We start from the raw sequence: 15,682 nt of genomic DNA, 5'->3' as shown, positions 1-15,682 counted from the left end.
TGTGACCTTGGGCACACGCTCGCTTGTCTTGATTTCTATCTTGATTCAAGTCACAGAAACTAGTTGGGGATGTTTTTAAAATCTGATATTTCAAAGGACTTTGAGACATTCAGAGAAAATACACTTACTGATATTTACATTAAAATAAAGTAATTTAAGTATTTAAATTTGTATAAGAATAATGTATTCCCTGTGAAATAGAAACAGTTCAATGTTTGCTGTGCTCTAATTTTTTTAAGAGCGGTAGGTCTGTGGAACAAAGTGCTTTGTAGCAGAGGGGAAGTACTTGTTCTCAGTTCTTTAAATCCATGCAAGTGCAGACATGTCTAGTGCTTCAGTTGAATGACAGTCTGAGATATCCAGAAAATGGAACCAGTGCAAAAATTTAGAGTACATGAGCATTTTGGGGATCGTTTTTCTCTCATTTTAACATGAATCGTGGTTTGTTTGAGAAAGCCACAACAATTGCAGCTACTTCTGGATTAGGTAAATTAATAGGAAAAACGGCCAGTTCTGCTTAGCCCCGCATTTAGAAAAGGTGTAGGATTTGTGGGATTTTTTTTTTTAGTGTTTGTAGGAAAAGAATCATATTTAATCGCTACTCTTTGTTTCTTAATCCCTTCATTTCCAAAAGCTACCCATCTGATAAGAAAACTAGAGTAGCTACTGCATTTAGCAGAACTGAAAATACAGCTTTTAAGCTGAGTATGTGTCAGCTTGGTGATAAATAACTTGTCCTGGGAGGCCAGTTGTGCCAGTCATTGTCGTTAAGATCCTAAACAAGGAAACTCCAAATTTGTAGCCTGTCAGTGTCACCACCAGTGAGGTTTTGCTGTCGGTGACCTTTAAAGGGGAAGTAGGAACCAGACACGGTGAGTGAAGCAGCAGCACGAGGCCTCTTAGACTGGTAAGTGCCAAAGTCTCCCTTGGAAATGCAGCATGAGCTTCTTGGACACTTAGATGCTTCGGGGCATTTTATCCTCTATGTATATAAAGCTCTAAATGGATATTTTTAATGTCAGCTTCAGGTGCATACCACAGTATACTAAGCTGAATTTTCAGCACTGGCACATTGTGTGGTGGGGGGGCCGGGGTTGATTCTACTAGGAGATTGGGTTGAAGAGTTTTTAACCCACAGCTCAGTGTGTCTTTCTTAACCCTAAGCTTGGGTAGGAATGCATTTAGATTATGCAAAATGATCACTGGTTGTCTAGGAAAATGTTACCTCCAAAAAAGGTCACCTCAAACTCATTTCCCTTCTCTGATTCCTTCCTTTAGATTGTTTTATATTGCATTACAGTGTGTGATTTTTATATAATTTTGTTTGAATCTAGCAATATTTAGTGCTTAATCAGGACACAGATGATTCAGATGAAGATGTTAATCCAAATGTGGTTTAGTGAAGTAAATCGATAATTATATTTTCACTTTGCCTGTGGCTTGTCTATGATAAAATGTTGTTTTTGCCATTTAGAGGAGGCTTAAGTAAGCATGTAAGTAAGTCTGTCTGGGAGATACATTTGATATTAGTACTGACTGTACTTGAGGGGAGCAAAATGACTCACTGTGCTAACACCAGGGAAGCGGTCTGAAGATTGAGGTTCATAGCTAGTGCTCAGCTCATGAATCCTGAATGACTGAAAATTAACAGTTTGGTAACAGTCCCCATACTCATCTGACAAAACTATAATTGAGTTTTGGGAGAGGTTTTGTGATAAGAGGCAGAGCTCTAGCTGCCAGGAGCCAGTAGTGGGGGAGGAACAGGGATCTGAAAAAGCATTTTAGGCGTACTATGGAGCAAGAGCTGTTGCTAAGGTTAGGTAGCTCTTCCTGTTCTAGAGGCCCTGGGTCTCGGCTTGTAACTGAACTCTGCTTCAGTGTTTCTGGGTGGAATTTCTGATACTGGATGTCTGTTTAGAAGTGACTCTTTGTTTTCTTCACTTATCTTTTAAAGAGGTTCAGAACCAAAGCAGATGATGTTCTATTACTAGCAGAGGTGATGCGTGTTGTACTTTTAAGTATTTCAAAATCTCTTCTAAGCATTTGCAGTTCAATGTTCCATCTCAAGCTTTTACTTAAATTTGATAGGAATGCTGTTCCTGTCAAGATACTTAAAAAAGTTCCCTACAAGTGGGCTTGATTGACAGAGTCTTAAGATACAGAAAAGCCGTAAGTAGAGTGAGTTTATACGTGTTTGTGGTTTTCGAGTGGTCTTCTCTGAGCATGTATGCGCATGCAGTACAGATTTTTGGTCTGGTGGTTATTGTGGAGTTGGATGTACTAAGTGGGCCAGACTGGTGAGAGAGAATGGTAACTGGGAAGTATATAAAATTAAGTTTGCAGACTTGTCTCATTAACTCTTCTGTCTCAGCTCTGAAGAGCTGTTTCTTGGTGTAAATTTGCATAAAACATACTTCTTGGCTGAGAAGTCTCTGAAAAGGTGCACAGCCTAATGGTTAGGGCATTAGCCCGTGACTTGAGAGATCTCAGCTCAAGCCGCCAGTCTTCTGTAGCAGCCTCTGTTAGACATGTAGTTTTTCTGTTTCTCAGGTTTTTTTCTAAATGGGAGATAATACACTTGCCCTACCTCACAGGAATGTTGCATGAATTAAATACATCAGATGAGATGCTCAGATATGGTAGTGATGAGGGATGTGTAGATTCAGAAATGGTAGGTGTCTGGTGAACGTAGTTCCCATGGAAATAACAACAGTGGCTGTACAGAAATACAAGTTACATTACATAAGGGGTAAGAGGAGGCTTTTCTGGGATTTCTGAGGTTGTCTCCACCAGCATAGCGATACAGCATTTATGTGGCTAAAGTCTTGCTTCTCTGTCAAGGTACATCTGGAAGGTGAGCAGTGGAGTGGATTGCCACCTGGTGAGGCCCACCTCCCTCCATTAGCTGTGAGCTTCTGGGTGCTGAAGGTGAAATCTGTTCCACCCTTGCTGCTCAGCTTCGCAGCCATCTGAGTTTTATGTTCTGGCTTTGAAGATGGAGTGCCTCTGATGCATTATTATTATTATTATGTATTATTTGCACTTAAAGCCTCAGTTGTGGTTGGCTTTCTGCTGAGCTTGGAGCTGTATTCATCTGCAGAGTTTCTAGACTGAATGGAAGTGGTGTGGCAAGGTTAACAAACAGGAGGAAAGAAGCCAGGAGAAGTTTGATGCAGAAAACACAGCACTAAGTAGGTCACTTTGGTGTGCAATTCGGTGGTCTGGAATCGCATGAAAGTTGCTTATACTTTTGTAATAACCAAAATAAATATCTGTTGTTTGCAACTGCTGCTTGTCCTAGCCCCGGCTGCTTCGCCGAATGCTTGTTGGTGCTCCAGGTGAGGTGCTTCTTTAAGAGGAAGGTGCAGGAGAGAGATGTGGCAGTGTGGCTGGTCAGGATGCAGGTCTTGCCTTTGAGAGGGAAGGCTGGAGAGCAGTGCTCCTTGAGTGTATTTGGAAGATGGAGGCTTAGTGAAGGGCATCATGGAGCATAGAAATATGTTCAAAATGAAGGGAAGATACTCTAGGACTGTTTTGAGAATTATTACTGCATTGTCTATATAGTATTTGAAATGTTGGGATACTGGGAGCACACGGAGATGCCTGCTATTTCTCAAGTACTAGGAGAACTTGATTTTAATCAAGTGCTGCTTCTGAAAGAGGGGAAAACTGTTTTTAAAAGGTCTGCCATGGCTTGTAACTGAAGAATAACAATTTTCAGAAGATTTCTGATGGGTCAGAATTTATACAAATCTCATGACTGTGGTAACCATGCACCTTATGACAACAAGCTTATTTCTGTTCTCAGCACCCTCTGGAAGAAACATATTTACCCCCATTTTGCAGATGGGAAACTGAGGCTCGTCTTCACAAATCCTTTGCAACGTCTCTGTCAGAACAGAGACTTCAACCCAGGCTTCTCAAGTACTAGGCTGATGCCATGATTTCAGGGGGATGCTTTCTCTCCTGAGGGAAAACAAAGCAACTTATTCAATCCTCCAAAAAAAACCTAAGTCACTCTGCAGAGAGGGTTTGGTTACTTAAGTAATGTAACCTGTTATATGCAGTGTAATCATAGTAGCTTGACCTCTGCATGCTTTAAAAGAAAGGTGAAGTGTATTGATACTGATGTATTTTAGATTGTGAGGCAAAATATGTTAGCAACCTGCTGATCTCAGGTTCTTAAATCTTGGGGTTTTTTCTTCCTGTAACTGTTCTGGGAAAAGGAAAGACTGAAACATAGTTGTTCAAGAATTAAACTTCAAGGTATTTCTCTTGGAGTGCTTGAGTTGGCAGACAACTGCAGACATCTGCTAAGTTAAATGATGCGTATAGACTTTTTTTCCCTTGCTGTCATTTGGATGCAAGATGTTTCTCTGATTTGCTAGTATAGTTGTAGCCGAGATAAGAAGCTATGCTAGAGCTTTGAGGAGAGAGGGTGTTTTTAAGCTATAAATTCCATCCTACAAGTGGTATTGCTAGAGACTTAGCTGGCAGGCAAAATTTGTTTGTGAACGTTGGGACCCTCAGCAGGGAAAAGCTACATTGCAAACTTTACTGTCCCAGGGAAAATGTGAAAAGCCTAGTAGTAAGAGCTGCCCTTCGATCTTACTTTATTCAAGTAAGACTTGAGAAATGAAGGCATCTGACTTAGGATTTAAGGAGACTGTCAGAGTCTGATGGGCTTTGGTAGTTCCGACTTAGTCCTGCGCTGATTCTTTCCGGCTCTCTGAAGCTGGTTTTTAATCTTAGGGGAAAGTTCAGGGAACGGTAACTGATTAATAAAATTGCTTCTAGTACAATGAACTCTAGCAAATAGAAACCTCAGCTAAAGACATAAAAAGTGCAATAGTGAGTGCAACCAGTACTGCTTGTTTATAACAGCCTGTATCTATGTGAGGAAAATGTAGCAAAGTTAAAAACTGCATTTGGCAGGCAGCTTTTAGGGGCTTCATTTGCCTTTGAGGCCTAGAACAGCTGAGGGTGCCCCTCTGCTCTATGTGGCCTGAACTGGCTCAATACATGGTATTTATTCATCTAAACCCAGTTGAGAACCTGGATGGGGTTGGTATCATCAGAAAATGAGTGGTTTGGGCTACGGAACGGAGGCAACGGATGTGTGTTAAAAGATGACCGGGGAGAGGGAACAGATAAGGAGCCCAAACCATTAGTTTATAGATAGCCTAGTGTTTAGCACTCATCTCCAGCTTTAATCCCAGGTCTCCCTCCATCTGTAAGAGCACCGTGCCATCAGCTGCCTTGTTGGGAGCTGCTTTGGGTGGCAGGGCTCCCATCTTTCCTGGGGAAGCCATGCCGCTGGCTGGGGAGTAAGCCCCTCAGGAGAGCTGGTTTGCAGCGAGTGCTGCGCACATGAAGGAGTGAGCCTCTGTAGCGATGGGGAGGTGGGCACGTGTGAACGTGCGAGGTGAGGCCATGTCCTGCTTTGGTACATGCCCCGTGGACCCTGCTGTGCCTTCCCTGAGGGCTGCTCCATGCCAAACGCAGAAGCTGCCCTTGAACCCGTGGCTCCCACCCTTCCAAAGGGAACGGTTTAACAGGCAGGACACATATGCACCCAAGTCCTTTATGCAATTTGCTCTTTGGCTGCACGAAGGGCCCAGGGTGCCGTAGGCCTGGCAGAAAGCTTCATCTAGCTGAGGGAGAGGGCAAGTAGTGAACTGCTGGAGGGGTATCCAGCCTCCCTCTCACCTGCAAGGCAACATGTCCACAGAAGTGAGTGCAAGGATGTGGCTGCTGCTGTTCTGATTGAGCAAAATCCCCTCCCTCCCTCCCAATGTGAATAGCTTTTTGTCCTATCTTGAAAAGAAAGCAGATGCAAATGTAGATCAGGTACTCTCAGCAATTTAAGAGCTCTTTGATGTTGGGAAAAAGAAATCTGATTAGGGTTACAGCTGTTTCATTTCCTGACAGATGCACAGAGTGTTATGTGCTGGTGTACTGCGGATGTACACACACACATCAGTCTCGTTTTGTGTCAGTGGCATAACCACACAGCAGCCGGCTATGTACTGAACTTCTTGTCCTGGACACCCTGCCAAAATATGCTTTATGCAGAATTTTCTGTGAACCAGGTTGCAGCGTGTGTGTGCACATAAATTTGTGTGTGTTTTCTTCAGTTGGCAGGGCCTTTGTTGTTGAATTTTTTTGTTGCTGGAGTGGGGCAGTACACTGTAAACAAGTGTGGCTAATTATAAAGCACTTGTATAAAAAATTATTTGCATTTGTACAAATGGTACTAGTAAAGGTACCTGTGTAAGAGTACCACGAGTACCCAAATAAGCCCAGCTCTGAATGGAGAACTCTTTTCTTTCTTGCAACCACAGCTATAAAGCTGTTTATCACTAAATGCTGAGATGGTGTAACTTTCTTTTCTAGGAACTCGGAATAAGAATTCCTAGACCACTGGGACACGGACCAAGCAGATTCATCCCCGAGAAGGAGGTGTGGTAGTGTTTTCAAGTACACAGTGAACTTTATGCTTTTAAGGAACACCCTTTTAGTAGTAACCCACATTTGGTTTCAGGACAGCTGCTGAGCTGCGAAACATTTTCAGTCGCGATCACATTCAGTCCTGGTGAGACTTTGGCCACAGTTCTAGTGTACAGAAGCAGTGAGAGCCCTGGGGAGCTTTGGAATAGTTATGACCCCTCCTGTGCTGCTATCTAGCATAAGAGAAACCCAATATTGTTTTCTCTAAGAGCGTCTGTTGCCTTGTGAACATCCGGATGTAATTTCTTACTGGTCCACAAGGCACCTGCCCCCCTGCTCTGGGGTTGCTTTTTCTTGAGCTGCCTCTACTATTCTGAATAATCTGAGAAGTTTCAGAGTGCTGTGGCTGAGCATTTCTGGTGCTTCTCTCCGGATCGTCTGGTAAGAGAATTTGGAGCAGAAGAAAAGTTAGTAATATGCCTGTGGCTTTCTAGGAATTTTAGAGCCTTAAGTTTCAATTTCCGTTTATTTCTCTCTCTTGTCATCTTAGCTAGCTTTTTACTTCTTTCTCTCCTTGTCCCTTAGTAAAAATGATTAATCAATTAGCTTTTTGTTGTTATGATAAAGTAAGTCAGATCAGTTTGGGGCACTGAAGAAAGTGAAGGTGAGATAGTTAAAAATGAGAAGTCAGTGTTGTACAAGAGAAAGTGTAAAGCCAAAAATCTCCTTTTGCTGCTATAAGCACTTGTGATTTCCTAAATGGGAGGTATTAAAGGGATTTTATGTGCCTTGCCTTATGTGCACTGATTTAATGCCATTAATAGACTTATAATTCCTTTCACTGGGGCCATGGGGTGCTGTGGTAATATATTTATTTACTATTTTATTGGTGGTACTTAGGCAATATTGCTCATTGCTCTTTCTGCTCAATCAGACGATTCAAGTGGGAAACGAAGACGCCATGATGCACACGCTGTTTGCAGATTCTTTTGCTACGCTGGGCCGATTGGACAACGTTACCTTGGTGATGGTTTTCCACCCACAGTATCTTGAAAGCTTTCTGAAAACTCAGCACTATCTACTGCAAATGGATGGTCCACTCCCACTTCATTACCGACACTACATCGGGATAATGGTATGCTGGAACATAAAGCAGCAAGCAGAAACAGCCACTTTGGCAACAATCTCTGGTCTTGTTGAATAGCAGTTATTACAGTGTTTTGCACTTTCTAGTTGGAAAGGCATTTCATCAGGAGCTAAGGGGAAAAGCAGAGTAGGCTTGTGTCTGGTTTACAAATTGTTTCATAAGACCAGTACTTTATGTTCATAGTTTCGGTAGGACTGTGGGAAAGAGGGGGAAAAAATCTGTTACAAAAATAGGACAATTGTTTAGTTTTGGTTTCCGTAGTATTTCAGAAACTGTTTTTCAGGAGAGGTTGTTTGTATGTGTGTCCTGTCGAATACACCTCCCTCTAACTCAATAGTCAGTCCCATCGTCCATTTCTGAACCTGTAAATTCTAAGCAAATTTTCTGCCAGAAGTGGTTGACTTTGTAATTTCCAATCTGCCAGTGCAGTGATCTTTGCTTGCTGAAGTTGAATTAAAGTTTTGGGCTGTGTCTTAATTTGATGGGGAAAGTATGACTGTTTCAATAAATGATACTGGGTCTGTTCTTTGCTGAAAAGCTGCCCTTAGTCTCTCTTGCTATATGTGTTCTAAAACCTGCTTTTGGTTTAGCTGGTAAAGATTCACCTAGAGGCAGCCTTGCTTCTTCCCTGCTGGAGAGTACTATGCAGTATGGCATACTTGCTTCAGGATGTACAATAAATCTATGCCTGTGCTTCTCCCTGAATATAGGCATGTTGCACCTGTAGCCAGCATAGTTATAATGTATATGAATGAGGAATATTTACGTTGTGAGAACAATAACCAAAAAAGGCTGATGTGTTAATCCTAATTTTTTTTACTTCAGCCTTTGATCACTGCAAGTCTTATTCAAGAATATTTTGAGGAAATCATGACTTATGGTATTTGTCGTAAAGCCCTAACTTATTCCAATTGCTTTCTGTATCACAATTGCGTTTTCTTTTCTAGGCTGCAGCACGACATCAGTGCTCTTACCTTGTTAACCTCCATGTGAATGACTTCCTTCATGTCGGTGGAGACCCTAAATGGTTGAATGGTCTGGAAAATGCACCTCAAAAACTGCAAAATTTAGGAGAACTGAACAAAATGTTGGCTCACCGACCCTGGCTTATCACCAAAGAACATATCGAGGTAAATCTTTCATGGATTAATGTGAACGTACCCTTATTTTTCAGTAAATGCAATCACAGATTCTTAGGCTTAAGAGTCAGACGGGGTGAGAGATGTTCTGTGTTACTGACTTTCATTTCAGCGTTATGCCACTGTGATACTGCACGATACAATATCACTTGTGCCCTTGTAAAACTAACATGATCATAACTGGTCTTAAATGACTAACATTTAATTTACAACACACTGACATTTCAGAGTGGTGTCAGAATTCTGTTGGTGCGATGACGATGTGCTCAGATGTGCACTTCCTTAAGTCGTGTGCTTTCAGTAGCCAGAACCCCCTGGACATTTCTGAGATGCTGCCAGAGGTTAGGCAGAACACCGATCACCGCATTTTTGTCTCAATTGCTGCTGGTTCAAATGCTTAGTTTTCAGGCTGGGTTGGAGGGAGGAGGCTGGCAGAACAGCCCAGGGGAGCAGTGGTGGTACAAGCCAGCCTGGACTGCAGCACCAACAAGCCACCAAGCGGCTGCTTCTGCTGCCCCCTCCTCTGAGGGCTACCTGGATCAGCCAGCTTTGAGGGTGTGCGCAGCAAAGGCAGCTCTCACGGCAGGGCCATGCCTGCCCCGGGCCTGGCCGTGGTTACTGAAGCAACTCCTCCTCCTCCTCCTCTGCTCTTCTCTTTACCCTTAGGAAGGAGGAAGTGGGTGCTGGGACTTTCTCGGCACTGTCTGCCAGGTGGAGAGGCGGTGGCAGGGCCTGCTGGGAGGCAGGACGCTGGGCTGTGGGGGAGAGCGTGCGATCTGCCAGAAGGCCCCAAACCTCCCACACTTTCCTGCCTGAAGGGGAAGTTGGGGTTTAAAGCTTCTTGTCAAATGTAGAGCATTCCACCCACAGGGACAAGATGGAGGGAGCCTGGCCCCGATGCCAGGTTTTTTCACAGCTGATCTGCAAGGAGTTGCCAGGGTTTTCTGAGACTGTAAAGACCAGTTGAAGAAACGTGCGACTGTTATGGTTGCATCTTCATCAGAGGTGTGAAATTTCAATGCAACTTGGTCTGGCCTCAATACAAACCATACGGCGCAAAACAGAAACCCCAACTGATTCAGTAGTTGAGGGCCAGAGAGGGGAGAGAACTCATCGCCTGTGTGGCTTAACCACGAGTCTGTGGCTGGCAGGTAACCTGGTAACAGGACGCTGAGCACGCTAATGGCGGCAGAGAGTTAGGAAGCAATTACAGACTTATACAATTATTTTCCCACTGGTAAAGAAACGTGCTGATAAACTGCATTAAGGTGGGATCATTTGAATGACTTCAAAATTAATACTTTTGTCTTGCATTATTTTTAAAGCAACTTTTGAAGACTGAAGAGAACAGCTGGTCCCTGGCAGAACTGATCCACGCGGTCGTTCTCCTTACACAGTACCACTCCCTTGCTTCCTTCACGTTTGGTTGTGGAATCAGCCCGGAGATCGACTGTGAAGGTGGTCACACCTTCAGGCCCCCTTCCGTCAGTAACTATTGCATATGCGATATTACAAACGGTTACCACGGGGCGGATGAAATTCATGCCAGCCCAACTGGAAGTATTCCAGTAAGTATCTGTCTGAACAAACAAGCTCTTTCAAGAGTAGTAGCTTCTTTGTAAACTTAATACACGGAGGATGCCCGTCTCTTCGTTCAGTGAGAGTGGGATTGATTAGCCTAATCCCGATGAGGGCTAACCAGTTGAAAAGATCCATTTAGGAGAAGCTGAAATGACACTGGTAAGCTGGGGGAGGTTCCTGAAGGGAGAGACAAAGATACAATCTCTGTCTATTTTTTTGGTCTCTTGTCATTCATATAGGCAAACCGAGATGACTGCTGGCCTCGCTAGTTCATGATATATGTACTGAGCAGCAGTGGCCAGGAATGCTTTTTTTCATGGGTGCAGTGGAAAGCTGCCTCTTCCTTTGATTCCAGTCTTTGACTTTGTTGCCTTGAGGTGTTTGCGATACATCACACGACAGATCATTCACAATTTTCTGACTCTCTCTCCAGAACAGTATTTCCTGCCTGTGGCAGTTGGGCTCACTGATCTGTGCTTGCTTCCCCTTAGTGAAAAGCATGATGTGAACTAGGCGTTGGTTTAAGAACAGTGATAACGGGGTATTCTCAATGCGGGTTCCTTGCCTGTGAGACTTTACTGCAATGGTGCGGGTGGCATTTAAATTTTGTTTGATGGAGCTTGCTGGTTCTCTGAAGGAGCAAACTGCAAAAGGCAGAGAGGAAAGGGGCAGAACTGTATAAATTGAAGATAACTTTATTTTGCTTTGCGCTGATGGATTTTTACAAGACCAGACATTGAATTCATAGTGTGCTGTGGTGTTAAAACAGCTCTTGTGAAAGAAGATTATCTTGCACTAGCTTTCCTTTGAGGCTTCATTAAATCTGCATTTACACTCACTCTTCCTTTTTCCTTCAATATGTTTCTTCTCTGTGAGCAGAGAAGGGGAAAAATACAGTTGGGTGGTAAATTGTGGTTACTTCCTCTATCAGAATTTCTGTTACAGCTCCTTGTTTTTCAGTTGTTAAACATCTAGATTAAGTAAGAGAAATTTAATTTTAGTGTGAGAACCGCTTGTTCCGAAAAGCTGTGATTCTTAAAATATGCTAAAAATACCAGGGATCTAACTGAGAAAAGATGATGACTAAAAGTGAACTGTTGGGTCAGTACAGATTTCTTTCAAGAGCTGTTTTCCTCAAAAAATCAGTACTTAAAGATGTAAATGAAGGACATAGCTTGCGTTTAAACTTTCTGGCTTGACGATTTCTGCCATCGTTGTCAGTTCTTGTTACATGGAAATTCAATGGGTTTTTTTCTCCTTTTCAAGTCTACAGAGTCTGTCTGTGAAGTTGAAGCTCTTATGGAGAAAATGAAGCAGCTACAGGAGTGCAGAGATGAAGAGGAAGCCAGCCAAGAAGAGATGGCTACACGTTTTGAAAGAGAGAAGAGAGAAAGCATGTTCGTTCTCTCTTCAGGTAGAACAGATGTAGTCTGTGTGTGTGTGTGTGTGTGTATATATATTTATTTATACTTCTCCAAATCACTTGAAGAAATACTTAGTACCGCAAAAGGAAAAAAACCCTGTTATTAGATGTCTCAGAAACGTTACCATTTCTTTGAAGGGATCAAGATCAGGGGTGCCGTGTTTTCTTCCAGGAACACTTAAAAGCAAAGTAGTGCCAAGATTTGTGGCTTCTCTCAAATACACCATAACACTCACTGACCAATATTATGGTTAATAGAAATTTCCAACAGAAATGGAATCTCTCTCTTGAGAGATTTAGAAGTTTCACAAGAGATTTAAGCACCTCACAGGACATTGTACAAAGAAGTCCTTTACACACTTAGCTATTTAAGTGTATGACTCTGAGATAACAGTTAATCTGTTACAAGCTTAGGGTTGTTGTGGGCTCTTCAACAGAGTTTCCTCTAAAATAAACTTGGCGTGGAAGTCTTAGAGGTCTCTTTTAATAAGCGCTCTGTTCCAAAGCAGATTTTCCCTTGACGTTTTTACAGACCCCTGAAGTTAGGAGCACAGTGTCCTCTAGACTTAGGAGATAGAGTGAGGACTGGTACATAAAAGAATGGAGAAAAAGATGTTTGTAAGAAAGAATCTGAGTGTTTTTCATGGAATTGCCTGTAAAAACCATAGTTGCAGTCACACTGTGCTGTACCAAAGAATTTTAATACTGGTAGCCCAGTGAAACTGTGTGTTTATTTAAAAAGCACAAAGACTCCCATTCTTCTGTAAGAGTTCCGCTAGCAGACTTCCAGTTTGTTCTTACTGAAGTTGTGTGAAATTCTGTTTGAAATTAACAGAAGACGAAGAATCGGCACCAACAAGAGATGTGTCTCGTCACTTCGAGGATACCAGCTATGGTTACAAAGACTTCTCCAGACATGGAATGCACGTGCCCACCTTTCGCGTTCAGGTAACAAGGATGGGGGCTGCTATCGGGAGCCTTAGTGTGCGATCTGTTTGTTGTGCCAAATACCAAACCTGGAAATTGCTGTGCTGTAACTTACTGCCCCATGGACGAGAAGGCTTAAAGCAAGCAAATGAACAACCCCCCAAGGCCGTCTGTCCGTCCCCCCCCGCCTCCTGGATTATCTGCCCTGACATAAATGACATTAAATCACTAGGTTTTCACAAGTTCGTTTCTGAAATGCTCCGTTCTGCATTTTTACTTATTCTAAGGATTATTCCTGGGAAGACCATGGCTATTCCTTGGTTAATCGTCTTTACCCAGATGTGGGACAACTACTTGATGAGAAGTTTCATATTGCTTATAATCTGACTTACAACACAATGGCCATGCACAAAGATGTGGATACCTCAATGCTAAGACGAGCTATTTGGAACTATATTCATTGTATGTTTGGAATAAGGTCAGTTGCATTACTTTCGCCCGATACACATCAGACTTGTTAGCGTTGGCTTTTTTTTCTTTCTCAGACTGAAGCAAAGCTATTTATTAAGCAAACATGCATGCATTTTTAAACGTATTTTTAATTACGGGGAAGGGTCAGTAGTGCTGCGAATTACACAGTAATTTGTTTTGCCATAGGAACTGACAAACAATGCAAGCGAAATAACTGGTTCTTGAGAATGAAGTTTTTCTTTCAATTCCGAACAGATATGATGATTATGACTATGGTGAAATTAATCAGTTGTTGGACCGCAGCTTTAAAGTTTATATCAAGACTGTGGTTTGCACTCCTGAAAAGACCACGAAAAGAATGTATGATAGCTTCTGGAGGCAGTTTGAACACTCTGAGAAGGTACAGTTTGCATGCGTGCTGAGGGACGCGGGCGGTAGATCCGTTTGCCACGCTAACAGCCACAGCTACCCAGCTAGCATTTAAGCTTTAGCCGATGTTACCGGGATTCTGCTCGCGTTCAGTAAATACCTTGGGAGGTGTAGTACTTCCCAGGCTGAAATAATTCTTCTTTTCCTACTGCATGTTTGCTAGCTAACAGCTGACATGGACTGTGCAAGCTCTGAACCGTATGGGGAGGTTAGACGTGTGAACGGGACAGCTTCACCCCGACTGCAGCTTTCTCCTCCGCTGTCAGCTGGTACTGCCGGTGTCCCAGAGAGGCAGGGAAGAGATGCGAGGTCCATCCCTTGGCCTCGGGCCCAGAGCAGCTTGCTTGCTGGCCCGAGGTCTTTGCAGTCCTACGGTCATTTTTAGTGTGAATGGTCCGAAAGCAATTACTTCGTGTTAAAGCCTGAAGTCCTGCTGCTGGGTTACAGTCTGAATTGCACCTCCCAGTAATATTTCTTGCTGTTAACTCTCGGCTGGCTGCTCCATCCAGTTCACGTCCTCCAGTTTTTCTTTGGAAAAATATTTCTAGGCCCCACTTAAAATGAATGCTGATACAGTGCTGAAATGTAAATGTGCCTTAATCCGTGTTTGTATCATCAGAGGCTCTGTTTCCTGGCAAACTCCTTGTGAAAATAGTTCAGATACCCCCAGTTATAACAGGGGTACTGTAACTACAATGATGTAAGGTTGTTCAAGTCAAATACTACATATGTTTGTTTTGGTTAGACTAACTGATAGAGGCGAGCTTTTCAAACACACAAATCCTTTAAAGCCCAAAACTTTGCATCTCCATAGCCATCAAAATCCAAGGATCGTACACGTACGTGCCACTGAATGCAATCACCATCCATCCTCGTGGAAATCACGCAAATGAAACCACACACAGCCGTTATGTGCCAGAACAAACTCACAGCCAACCTGCTGTCAGTGAGAGAATACTTTCACCCCCTCCCCCCCCCGGTTTCTGATCTCATCCTCAAAGAAACACGGTAAAGACATGGAGGAGATGAGATGAGTTGGGGAACGAAAGTTCTTACCTCTGGTAGCTACTGAACACCTCTGTCTCAATGAAGATAATAGTTTTATGGCACGTTACAATTTTTCTTGTGCTTCACCTCGGCTAACCGCTCCATGTTGTTCAGGTGATAATGACCTGTGTGTTTCTCTCTCTGTCCCACAGGGGCAAACGACCTTATCACCTCTTCCTTTGCTAACAACCCCCTCTGCTCCGCAGGTACCAACCACCCTTTTGCCTTTAATTGACTAACTTAATTCAGCTAAATTTGAACAATTATTTTCAAGCTGTGCCTAGTCTGCTGCTGAAGAAGGGCTCGTGTGCTTGAAAGCTTGTCTGTTTTTTCCAGCTAAACCAGTTGGTCTACTAAAGGATGACTACCTCCTCTTATGAACTTGGCCCTGCTCAAGCGTACCTGTGACCCGTTGCGGCACTGTGCTGCAATACTGCGTACGGCGCTCGTTCGGTCTTTCCTCCCTCAGCAAGCTTTACGGATAGAACTAATTATCTGGGTAGCTGAAAGGCAAAGCGCTCCCCCGCTGCTGCTGCAAACACTAACACGAAACCCACAGCCCCACAGACTTCCTTTCACTGGAGTACGTTATTGTAAGCACGCCGTTAAAGCGTAACTTCTTTTCTTTCCTGAAGGTCCATGTAAATTTGCTTCTGGTAGAAGCTCGGATGCAAGCCGAACTACTTTATGCTCTGAGAGCTATTACTCGCTATATGACCTGATGTCTCCGGCTGCCTGTTGACGTTCGAATGTTCTGCAGCTGCAGTATGGCAGAGGAAGATACGAAGCCTCAGGACCAACGGTAGCTATAAGTTAAGATGCCCATTGTGCCATAACTCCTTTAGTTTCAGCTATTTCCGTGTTTGGAACATCACTGCTGCCGCTCGGCAGTGAACGCTTGGCAGTTGACAGGGTTGTGCAGAAGTGCTGCCTGCTCATGGTATTTTGGCTTTAGACAGCACGGGACACTCTATGAACTTGTGGCAATATAGCAAATGATAGATATATAGATCTTGTGTTAAGGCAAATACTACGGGAGTTGGAGCGTGAAAAGAAGCGGGACTTGAT

General features: G+C 43.3%; 1 protein-coding gene across 4 annotated transcripts in view; it reads left to right on the top strand.

The window, feature by feature from the left end:
• SESN1 (sestrin 1) overlaps positions 1–15,682 on the top strand; it is an 84,387-nt gene extending 68,705 nt beyond the window's left edge. For 3 of the 4 annotated variants that reach the window (XM_009326399.1, XM_009326400.1, XM_009326402.1), the window contains exons 2-10: positions 6,397–6,462; positions 7,385–7,585; positions 8,545–8,727; positions 10,062–10,304; positions 11,584–11,731; positions 12,576–12,688; positions 12,955–13,145; positions 13,394–13,538; positions 15,250–15,682. In XM_009326399.1, coding sequence (XP_009324674.1) covers positions 6,397–6,462; positions 7,385–7,585; positions 8,545–8,727; positions 10,062–10,304; positions 11,584–11,731; positions 12,576–12,688; positions 12,955–13,145; positions 13,394–13,538; positions 15,250–15,336 — 1,377 coding nt within the window. In that variant the 3' untranslated portion in view covers positions 15,337–15,682. Of the gene's footprint in view, positions 1–880; positions 908–6,396; positions 6,463–7,384; positions 7,586–8,544; positions 8,728–10,061; positions 10,305–11,583; positions 11,732–12,575; positions 12,689–12,954; positions 13,146–13,393; positions 13,539–15,249 lie in introns of those variants that run through there. The other variant, XM_009326401.1, reaches the window with a different exon arrangement.

This window comes from Pygoscelis adeliae, unplaced genomic scaffold (genome assembly GCF_000699105.1).
Source record: "Pygoscelis adeliae isolate BGI_AS28 unplaced genomic scaffold, ASM69910v1 Scaffold206, whole genome shotgun sequence".
Taxonomy (NCBI): Eukaryota; Metazoa; Chordata; class Aves; order Sphenisciformes; family Spheniscidae; genus Pygoscelis; species Pygoscelis adeliae.
The sequence above is the reverse complement of the archived record's forward strand: the minus strand, read 5'-3'. Positions and strand labels throughout refer to the sequence as shown.